We start from the raw sequence: 11,677 nt of genomic DNA, 5'->3' as shown, positions 1-11,677 counted from the left end.
TCTCTACAGTGTTTCAGGGTTTTTCTTGTATGTATGTGTATCAGGGATGTCTTCTTTTCCCTCTGGATCTACCTACCTTACAGCTTGTAAGACATTTCTTGAGTGTTCCCTAATGTTTGATAGTTAGTGTCTTCTATTTTGACATACATTTATCGGCACCAAGGATAGACAAAAACCCTGGCTGTTTCACATAGTTCTCATAGCAAAAATGGCTTAGAACAGCAAAGCATGGATTCCACAAACCTTTACTGAGGTGAAAGGGGAGAGTGTTGCTCACCCTCATTTGTATATCCATTCCACTCAGACAAATGTTTGCATGTCAATGATGCGTTGAGGCAGCCACCAGCCCTGTCCTGAATCTGTCAATGGCACTCTTGAACTTCACATTCAACCAATATGACCACTTGCACCAGCTTGCACAGTTGCACTCACTGATAATGCATTTCACACTTCCTTCCTCCTATGGTAGAATAGGCCTTTAGTTGTGAAAGAACCTACATTCTGGTTCCAACTGAGCTGTATGGGTATCAATGGTATTGTAGTGTGTCTGAGTTAATGGTTTGCATACTGTTTATTGATAGGCTGTGTTATCTGGCCAATGTTGGGATGGGTTGCCACGCCCCTTGTTCTATGCCTGTGTAAACTGAGAGTGTGTGTGTCTCGGGAAAGTTAAGTGCTGGCATGGTTGTGGCCGAAAACAACCGTAATAAAAAGATAACGTTAATTGTATTAAACTTGCTGTGCCTGTATCTGAATAGCAGTGAACATTACAGTATAACTTTGTTGAGTGACAAATTCAGGTTTACAAACATGAACAGAAATTATTGTTTAAACCCAGAAAAAAGCTGAATGTGTGTATGACAGGTCTTTGGTAAGAGTTGACTTGGTTGAATAATGTGTTCTGAGCAAATAAGGCTTCCTGAACTTTGATAGACACTAAGCTTATAAAAGTAACCTTTGTATAGGCCAAATTTCTTATTTCTTATGGCTGACTCATTATAGACCGAAGATCTTGACCACACTATGGCCCATTTGGTTCCTCCCACAAAAGTATAAATGCCAGCCTAACGGGCATTCAGAACTTTTGTGCAAAATGAAAAGCAACAGTCAGTGCAGTACATGACATGAAACCACAGAAACCATTTTCTGTGCACTAAAGAATGTGTTCTCTTCAATATTGTGTGGACACAATTTTAACTCATTTAGTGCCATTTGGCATTTTGTAGACAAAAAAAGGCATGGATGGTTTCGGAATAAATGAACACCTTCATAACTTCATCAATGTTTCTGTCTAAAATAAGGTCTATTTGACCTGATGCCTGATATTAGCCTGACGAGAAGAAGGAGAAAATGGTGGAGTAAGGTAAGGGTGAATACAGAAACTATAGCACATCATGAGGGAGGGGTGAAGAAGAGATATCATAAAATGTCGGGACGATGACAGATGATACTTTTAGCACAGGTGACCCTAACAGTCCCTAGCTGAAAAGAGGCTGCAGACACATCAGTTTAAAAACTGGGCTTTAATGACATCACAATTATGTACATGATTTGTCTTTATGAATAAAGACCAATATACTCAGAACAGAGTGGACACAGTGCATGAATGATGTGCAAAGTCAGAATGGACACAGTGCTAGGTTTGTAATTGCTTATAGAGGACCACTAAAACAATGGCAGAATGACAAAACTTTATGTTAAGGTAAAAGTTAAAGTAATGTGGTCAAATCCCAAAGGCCACACCATTCTACTCAATTCTACAATTGAATTCTAATCTTTATGATTTAGTCAGAAACATCAACTTGCAAATTGCATTTTCATTCTTCACTCCTCATCCGATTCCTGAAGTAAAGACTTCTGTGAGCTATCCACAGTGTTTTTTCTGAGTCCCATCTCCATATTAGACGTTGGCTTGTTGACACAGCTCCCCACAACCCTGTTATGACAGAGAGAATAAAGCTGAAGTGTCAGGCTAGGTCAAGGCTAGGTACAGTGCCCTCCATTATTGACACCCCCGATATAGGGATGAGTAAAATTCACATCTCTGGGAAAAAAATAATTTTGGTCATTTATACCATTTTAATTTCTTATGTGATCTGCCTTTTCTATGAGTGCTCATTTCTGTACTCATTGTGCCTTGTCAGGTGAGAAAGGTATGTGCCCAATGCTGATGGTATGTAGAGGTCAGAGTTCACATGTGCCCAATGCTGTAGGATGGAATGTAGAGGTCACATGTGCCCAATGCTGTTGAATGGTGTGTAGAGGTCACATTTATCTGAGGCCTCTAGACGCCAGGCAGGGAATGGCTGTCAGTGTTACCAGGGTAATGCAGTCGCCACTGTAGAGGCGCCTGAACGTAGGCCTTAAGGGATGGAGTGAGGCCTTAGAATGCCAGACGGTGATGGTCACCATGCATAAGGCTTTATGTTTCTCCTATAACAAGTTAACACCGAACTCTGGTTTCAAGTGGTTTTAATATAGCCTAGGTGAGGTAATCATTGTCTGAGTCATGCTTGTGAGGCTTAAGATTCTGGAAGATCCTGTTGAGATGGTATAAAAGGGTCTGAATTTTCTTTGTCTTCAGATCTTGAGGGTGTGACTACCTGATGGTCTCCGTACCATAATAAAGCTCTCTGTGAATTTCAAGTATCACCAAACGACTCTGTCTGACTATAGCAGCAGTTTTTATACTCGTAGCAGTTTTTATACAACACATCCAATATAGCATATACAAGCATTTTCTATCTTTACACATATACACACACATGGCATGCAAACGTTTGGTCACCCTTGGTCAAAATCTGTGTTACTAAGCCTAGTTGTAATACCTGAAGATGAGTGGTTGGTATCACTTTGGATGGAGCAAATAGATGCATCTACCTAACAGACACGTGCGAATACTGACGACCGCCACAAAGTGCCATGCCCAGAAATACAAACACAAAAAGCCCAGGAATTACCTTGACACCAGTAAACTCAAATCTAGCCAGATATGTGAAACCTACATATCATAATAACAGCAACATAGCCAGTTTAGCAAACTATGCCATTGCTCCGAGCTATAGGGAAACCCTCAGTCCCCAGTGCTCTGCAACAGATTTGAATGCTTTTGTGAAAGTGGCTGAAAGTAGAGAGCGATCAAACCACAGTAGAGAGTTGGACACCAGCAAAGAGCAGCTCATTCAACACACCTGTTCAACCCACAACCTTCATTCTTGATGACTGTTGAAATTACATTGTTACATTAGACTATACTGTATGCTGCCTTCGAAATGCAGCCGTCTTTGACACAAAAAAACAGACTTTCATAAATAGTGTCAAAACAATATCAAACACTTTGTGCATGTTGGTGCAAATGGTAGAGAACTTTGCCACTCACAAAAAGACTTTAAAGACCCTCATAAGACCAAAATAAGTAGTCTCAAAGAGGAGGTATCTGACAGCCTGGAGTTCTCCTATCACAAAGCATAGAATTTCAAGACATATAGCACTGAACTCAGCTGAATAGGAACCAAAGGAAGGAACTACTATCTTTTCTCCATTCACCTTTGGCACCATCTGCTAAACGCTCGCCAGCCATAAGCAGTGAACAAGAGGAAAACAAGAGCCCTCTAAACCAAAACAAAACTTTTTGCGGTGAAGCAGACGAATGCCTGCAGCAACAACAACTGGAATGTCGCACAGCAAACCGAGTCAAATGAAGACTGGAAACCAGGAGTGTAACTGTGTCTTCAATATGGGGGATGGGGCAGGGACAGACACTGCACCCCCCCTTAAAAACAAGTATTGACTGATCTGACTTTCCGTCAGAGAATAGGGCCTACACTAAAACACGCATACATGATCTGTTACCTCACCTATTCTCCAGACGTCTGCATGATCTGTTACCTCACCTATTCTCCAGACGTCTGCATGATCTGTTACCTCACCTATTCTCCAGACGTCTGCATGATCTGTTACCTCACCTATTCTCCAGACGTCTGCATGAAAACATTTAACTCACTAGGGAAATGGACACAGCCATGGGCTACCCAAAACACTTGCTATGTTTTTATAAACAGAATTTTGTGTGGATATCATAGTGCTTAGGCCTTAGGCCTATCCGACCAGATTTCCAACTTAATGCCGACAGTCAGTGCGTGGAGACAGTGGTTCTGCAACTGGCATGATCACATACACTGGTGTGCTTGAGTGAGAGGTTGCTTTCATAAATGGCGTGCTTTCTCACAAAAGCATAGAATCACTAGCTGGCTATGATTAAGCATTCTCCTTCACCAACCTATGAGCCTAGCCAGTCACGTCACTGGCACGCTGTGGCCCTTCTCATCTGCTGATAGAGCAACTGGAGTCCTCCATTGCTATCCTGCTCCTCATTGCTTTGATCAATAGCGGAGTGATAATCAGGAGAGTTGCGAGAATTCACAAATTCCTGGTGGTCTGGTGGTGTTTTGGGACCAGGCTGATTACTCTGAGCTAAAAAGCATGATATTGCAGTTTGAGAATTTTTCTATGCTGTACCTTCCAAGTAGCCTGCACTGTGCGACCTTTCGTTTTCAGAATGTTCATTATATCCATAACCTTAAGTCTTTCTTCTGTGATTAGCAAGCTACCACCAGAAACCAATGATTATGTAAGATGTCAATGTTTAAGGGGGACAAACACCACCGTTTTGAAAGTTGAGGGTGACACGTCCACGCTGCCCACCCCCGAATAATGCCCCTGCTGGGAACAGAAGAAAACATCTATGCGCCATCACAGGCAGAATGGAACTGGAGCAGCAGAAGCAAATAGAACACACAGCCCCAATAGGGCACAGCAAGAACACTCACTGTGTGTCCAGGGTTGAGCCTTGAGCTGACAGAGACAGCAAAGATGATAAGGCCCTATTTATGGAAAACAGCAACAAACCACAGACTCAATATCCCCGTCTGAGAACACGATTCGAGCTGGGTTTCTTCATCATGATGACAGATGTGAAGACATACTCAAACCACCGGATGCACCACCACGCCAGCCCACCCTCCCCCTCTCACCTGCAACTCTTCACCTATAGTTTTTTTTAAAAGAATAATGGTGCAGGAAGGAAGGCCATTTCTCCATCCCTCCATCCCTGAGAGTCCACAGGCATCACTCAGCCAAAGATGGATAGATAGATAGATAGATAGATAGATAGATAGATAGATAGATAGATAGATAGATAGATAGATAGATAGATAGATACTTTATTGATCCCCAAGGGGAAATTCAAGAGCACAACACATCCCCTTCCCTCGTCACTGTTCCTGTCTCCACCTTTTGTTGCCATCTCCTTCCCAACTCAGCCTTTTGGTCATACCCTTGACCTTGGACGAAGGGTCTCAATGTCCAGTCCACAAGGACTTTGCTTTGTTTACTCATTTCTGTATCTTATTTTGTGTGTCACACATGCCACACATTCAAAACAGATCTATGGCTGTAAGAAAATGATCACATAACATAACATAACACAAGTGCTCACTTTGAGCATAGACCTTAAGTCCTCTGTCAGACTCTGTAGATGATTCACAAATAATTTTAATCTGAAAATGGTAAATATTGTGGATAACATTGCTCCATTAACAGTCAAAACTGTCACTGTCAAAAAGAAAGCACCATAGTAACTAAATATAACTGTTAACTTCCTAGAAAGAGAGTGTTAAAAATAAAATGACACGATTACCATACAAGCGTAAGATCCACTATCACATCTATAAAGAGATCCTTGTGTAATGCTGAAATATGCAAAGCAAGTCGATCTTTTATCTGCAACGTAGAACTATGAAGAATACTCATGTGCCATTTTTTTTAACAACTAAGTAAACTTGGTTAATAAATGCAACATGATTGTGTCTTTTGTCCAATGTAAAACTAATCAAATCAGGCAGAGCTTACCCTTTCAGGATGTACAAAACCCAGTTGCTCAAGTTCAAGAATACTGTTTCCATAAAGCAGGCAGCCATATGTACCACTGCACCTTCCAACTGTGTTACTGAGAGGCTTCTAAGCCAACCTGGCAGGATTACTCACCTCCAGACAACTGCATAGTTAACACCAGTGATGAGCAGCGCTACAGCATAGTGCCAGCAGAAGCACATGGTTATGAACATCATGTTGTTGTGGTCGGTCTGGTCCCACTCCGGTCCACTAAGTGGGTACAGCACAAAGCCAATCTAAAGAGAGATCAACCGTGAAACATTGAGTAATGCAAAATGACTAATGGAGGAGGAACAGAAACCCATACTGAAAAGTGAGACCTCAACCACAGCTTAAACAACATCTTGTCACAGTTGAAATAATTAAATAGGTGTTAATCAAATTATATTCTAATATTCTATCAAATATTCTAAGACCACGCTGATCTTAAGCACACTAGTGTTCCCTTCGCTACATCCCTTAGAAGCGTTTTGAAAACAGCTGGTTGAAATAAATGCCCATTGGACATGTGCACACTTTATAACCATTTATTTATGTCCACATGAAAGACAATGGTGCAGGGACACAAATGAATGCAGTAGAATACATACACAAACTTATGGACCAGTGCCATACAGCAGAGGGATGTTCAAATTCACAAACATAGGTGAACGTTTGCGAACGTTTGCAAACAGGTTTCTGTTTGCCTTGAGTTTTTGGCGAACGTCTGCAAACAGGGGGGGTAGTTCTCCACGAACACACAGTGGAGCTGGATGCGCGCTGGACAAAGTGTCACTGTTACAATGGAATGTTCACGCCACATTGTTCAAATTGAACTGTTCAGAGAAAACATGCTCGCCACAAACGTTTGCATCTGTTTGCCAAATGTGAACGCAGCTCAGGTCTTTACAATATCACTCAATAACACTAATAGCAGACGTGGCACAGCACGCGCGCACACACACACACACACACACACACACACACACACACACACACACACATACATACCTGGTAGAACCAGGAGCCTTGAAGGATGGCCAGGCTGCATCTAAGGATCTCCAGTACAGCATTCTCCCTGAGGAAGACTTCCAAAGCCGTACTGGCGGCGCCACCAAACACTGCCACCAGCAGGAGAGAGTGCACATGCGTGTCCAACATAGGACGATTGTGCAGGTGGTAGTAAAACAGAAATCCTGAAGAAAACAAGGAGTATGTATGGCAAAGAGAAGTTATAGACTTTTAAGGTCAGTACAAATTTAATGGTTAGGTGTGTCTTTTCATTGTCAGAAATAAAACTGCCTGTTGACAGAGAATAGGAAGAAAAAGAAGGCTTCGGCATCATTTTGAATTCATTTTAAGACGTAAACAAACCTTCCACAAACAGAGCGAGAGCGAGCGCCATGCGGTCGAGGCCCTGAGGGGCGAAGCGTGAGGTGGCACAGAGGATGTCGGCTGCGCCAGAGAAGCCGTAGAAGAGATACATGGTGCTGTGCTGCCAGTTCATCAGTTTGACCCAGCCGCCATTGTACAAGTGGGCGTGCGGCCCATCTGGGACAAACTGTTCTGCCATAATGCCTGAAACGCAAAACGTACCCAAACGCATAGTATATCATACAATCTTCTGTGGAGAAACCTTGCAACTAACGAAATGATGTATGATTGTTTGAATAGAAATAAAAGGAAAATCAGGAGAGAGGTCATAGATAACAAAAATGAAAGATGTAATATTTATAACATTTACACAGTACATATCAGAGACTAATCTTATTCATTTTAATCATCCAGCTTGGAGTCACAAAAAACAAATCACTCAATCTGAGTCTTTAAACGTCTTGAATGTGCATAGACAAGTAACAAGAAACTGCACTGACATATCAGCGTACATTTTGAGAAATGTGAAGCAGAAAATGGCCTTATTTTGCTTTCTTTCTGATCATCTCTTCAGCAATGAAATCGATCACTGTATTATTTTTTAGTGACCACCATTGCCTATATGGCCTATGCCAGATGTCAGAGGTTGGCACACATTAGACTACTGTGTGTGAATGGAAAGGCTGGTATTGCAGCAGGTACCCAACACATTTTAAAATCTTTATCTAACTCCAAATACTATTTAAACCTTCGATTTTAGGGACATCTTACCAACAAAGGCAAAAAAAACTTTCAACGACCCCTCAATCAAATCGATTTTCCGGGAGACAGAAGGTGGTTTCTTCCTTCCTGTGATGAAGCGTTGCCGGCAGCACCGTATCCAAGGCGCCTTCACGGACCACCACAGCCCAAACAGCAGAAAGAAGCTCCCTGGCAGTGCATGCCCCTTAAAGTTGGCCATCCTTTTCCAGTCTACGGACTGAAAGAGAAGATAGATAGATAGATAGATAGATAGATAGATAGATACTTTATTGATCCCCAAGGGGAAATTCAGGAGGAGAAACCTCTCAATAAACATGCAAACAAACATGTCAACATGTTTTTGAAGTGACAGTTTGCATCAGTGTTATTTTATCATTTTCACTGGTCTTGCATCACAAATTGATGGACTTAAATGCAGGGAAGTGATGGAACATGCTAACAAAGTGAGTTGCCTATAACATAATATTGAAAGGAAATGAACACTTTACTACACCAACTAAACCTCTAACTCGTCACCAAGGCCTTGGAGAGCCATGTTATGCAGAATGGCTCATTAGGCCTGCGTGGCAGGTCAGAACCTGCCTGTGGCTAATAGCCATTAAAGCATCCTGAGCAACTAGATTGTGATGCTGTGGCAAAATAAAGGCTACTAGCCACAGAATCACTCAAATAGGACTTTTTTCTGATCATATTAATAAAGTGACACCATCATCATCTGATGACACATACGTTTAGGTTATGCCTGGAGAGGTAGGGTACAGGCTAAAATACAACACTTAATAAGCCTGTTGGCCTTGTCAGCATTTGAGTGCATGGTGCATATTACCTGGTTTATAGTTTACAGGCCATAGATTGCATGGCAATGGCCCTATCAGAAGAAGTCACTCGAAACCTAGCCTCTATCACAATTCTGAAAGAAATGTTAATCTTTGTCTGCTCTGGTGAGAAGAGGAAAGACATAAACCTTCTTGAAATATCATTATTTATGTTTTTTGTAGTTGTTTAGTCTTCATCTGTTGAAGGATAAAAAATATTTCATTTCAACATTTCATTATGGCAAATGCATGGTCACTGACAATTTTAGATACTGTATGTAGCCTAATATGAAATGTGTGTTGGAGTGGACATCTGAAAGAAATGTATTTTTTTGCCATAAGGTCAAATATTTGCATTCAATATATTTGTTATTGTTCTCTGGGTTAACCTTATTTAACTATACTGGTTAAACATATAATTTAGGCCTACCTTTTATAGAATATTTATAGAAAATGTGTTGGAGTGGACAAACTGTTTGGAGGCAAACTTTAGTGGTTAAGTTTTATAACTATATCAGTAATTATGATGTTCACATTGAATATGGACATTTTGATGCTAAAGTTCAAACAGTTCGCCTATTTCTGAATATTTGAACCAAATACCCGCAATTTTCATTACTATATGATATTTCTCTGTTTTAATCGACATCACAATTGTATTAAGGATACAAGGATACAAGGAAGTTTATTGTCACATGCAGAAAGGCTAGGCAATCAAGGACATGGGTAGAAGGAGGAGAAATCAAAAATAATAAATAAAAAGTTTATAATGGATAATGGAAGTTTATAAAGTATCATTTAATGTCCTAGTGATCCAGTTTTCTGCCCACAGTAAAATATTGTTAATATAAGGTGTTGAAGTGGCGTGTAGGCCTAATTTTAAAATCAAACGTCAATTTAACAATATTGGCTGTGTTTTGTGTGCTCCTAAGTCTAGTCATAACAACATCCAAATTAATCACATATTTTGAGGTAGAGACATGTAGCCTACTATACGGAAAATGTCAAACGCATACTCTCATCAGTTACCTAGTCATGCATGTGAAGCACTAACTATATGTTCAGTGTTCGTATGATGATCATTTTGGTATGCTGCGTTACTGGCATGGGTCCTCAAACACACCACCGTGTGGAGTAGGCTAGGTTAGGCTATGGAGTCTGCATTCGTTGCGGAAGAACACGTTGGACCAGTCGGTCAAGTTGGTGACAGAACGCTTTTAGGTTTGTCATAAATAAATTGCCTATGGTCTTCATTGTTGCTGAAACTGAAAAAAATGTGCATCGGTTGTTAGGTTTTTCGAGTTTATTACGCCCTGTATGCAAGTTTAATAATGTACAGTAAGTCGTTGAACTTTGAGACGCCTTGATCTTTTCTCCATTATAAATTGTTAATTAGACTGTGATTATCCAAGAGACTAAACAAAACAGTAGATGTGTTTCGCCCATGCTTGACATTAATATTAATATGTTAGACATAGCCTATCAGACCTTCTCGTGAAATACTGTTATCAAATAGGCTAAGGGAATCATAGCCTAATTGATCATTTTAGCCAATCATAAAAGGGCGCACTTACAAGATGATCAGAGTAACATGATTAGATTATGATTATGATAAATTATTTCAACAGTTTGACAATCGTGAAGCTGGTGTAAGGACCTTACCTGAGCTGTGGCTTTTCTCCTAGATCCTCGGCCGTGTGTGGCGCTTGCAGACCAGTCTGATGGGACGCACCTGTCACCACCCCGCCTTTGGGTGTATGCGCGCTTGTGTGAGTGCCGTCGCTTATGAGGGCAATTTGTAACCCTGATGGTGACTTCACTGGCCACTTAGTTGTGATCAGTCGAACGCAACTAATTACTTTGAGGGTTTGCAATTCTAGTCAGGATAATATTGTTATATTATTATTAGTCAGTTGGTTTCTGAGGGCACAGCCCGTTGGATGGCATGCAGTAAATTCATCATTCATTTCACATAGCCCTTGAACTGAAATTATAGCTGACCATTATTGCTATAGACCTGTATGTAAAGGTTGAAGTTGACCTTTGTGTTAATATAAGAATGTCTGACATTGTATTTACTTTTCAATTCAGTGCCCTACAATTCTCTCTCTCTCTCTCTCTCTCTCTCTCTCTCTCTCTCTCTCTCTCTCTCTCTCTCTCTCACACACACACACACACACACACACACACACACACACACACACACACACACACTTGTGTTTAGTACAAGTATCAACTGAGTTGATGGATATATTTACTGTTGGTGGTGGCTTGGGTTGGGTAGGGAAGTCATGTGTAGGTTAATGTGTAAACTACCTTTGCGGAAATGAACAGAGACCTGAGGGAAAACATCATGTATGTGGGTTGATTCTTCCAGTGAACTTTGGCCCTCTCCAAAGTTTTATGGCCTGCATCCCTGCAATAGCCACAATATTGAAAAGCACCTGAGCTAAAGTAATGATTAACTTGACCGAATTGTTAAGTTTACGCTTTCAGAATGACTAATCATTGTAGCTTAATTGAATTAAATCCTTGACGATTAATGGCATAGAAAACTGTTATGATGATTATTAAGCAATGGTGTTCGAATTCTCAGAGAATAATTTAAGTTTTCTAGGGATGAGAAATCTACATTTTCCGGGAAAACGTACACGCATATCAGTGCCCAAAAGCTTAAACTTGACATGGTGAAACATATAACAAAGAACAAAAACAGCATCCGTAATGATTACTTTCAGTGAAGAACATCAATGCAAAAACACAACAGCACTAAGACATCTGAGAGTGCGTTTGAT

At 40.8% G+C, this 11,677-nt stretch overlaps 1 protein-coding gene across 2 annotated transcripts; it reads right to left on the bottom strand.

The window, feature by feature from the left end:
* Positions 1-1,504: 1,504 nt before the first annotated feature.
* On the bottom strand, positions 1,505-10,635 carry tmem45b (transmembrane protein 45B). Of its 2 annotated transcripts, XM_076268452.1 has the most exons (7): positions 10,545-10,622; positions 8,894-9,000; positions 8,077-8,284; positions 7,306-7,509; positions 6,943-7,127; positions 6,046-6,188; positions 1,505-1,936 (listed from the first exon to the last, which is right to left on the bottom strand). In XM_076268452.1, exons 3-7 carry the CDS (start codon positions 8,264-8,266, stop codon positions 1,825-1,827), a joined length of 834 nt encoding a protein of 277 aa, XP_076124567.1. In that variant the 5' UTR covers positions 8,267-8,284; positions 8,894-9,000; positions 10,545-10,622; the 3' UTR covers positions 1,505-1,824. The 2 variants fall into 2 exon arrangements, with proteins under 2 accessions (XP_076124567.1, XP_076124566.1); XM_076268451.1 differs by lacking the exon at positions 8,894-9,000 and having other exon boundaries at positions 10,545-10,635.
* Positions 10,636-11,677: the final 1,042 nt, after the last annotated feature.

Source organism: Alosa pseudoharengus, unplaced genomic scaffold (genome assembly GCF_046254945.1).
Source record: "Alosa pseudoharengus isolate Yale_2024_CS ecotype anadromous, Long Island Sound unplaced genomic scaffold, YU_APseudo_1.1 YU_APseudo_1.1_scf_5, whole genome shotgun sequence".
Taxonomy (NCBI): domain Eukaryota; kingdom Metazoa; phylum Chordata; class Actinopteri; order Clupeiformes; family Clupeidae; genus Alosa; species Alosa pseudoharengus.
The sequence above is the reverse complement of the archived record's forward strand: the minus strand, read 5'-3'. Positions and strand labels throughout refer to the sequence as shown.

Bases quoted from the DNA above. Each gene is read 5' to 3' on its own strand.
- tmem45b (XM_076268451.1), bottom strand. From the start codon at position 8,266: ATGGCCAACTTTAAGGGGCATGCACTGCCAGGGAGCTTCTTTCTGCTG. The intron at 7,510-8,076 runs GTAAGATGTCCC...TTTGCGTTTCAG, and splicing joins AGTTTTTTTTGCCTTTGTTG to GCATTATGGCAGAACAGTTT. The intron at 6,189-6,942 runs GTATGTATGTGT...ATCTCTCTTTAG, and splicing joins AAGGCTCCTGGTTCTACCAG to ATTGGCTTTGTGCTGTACCC.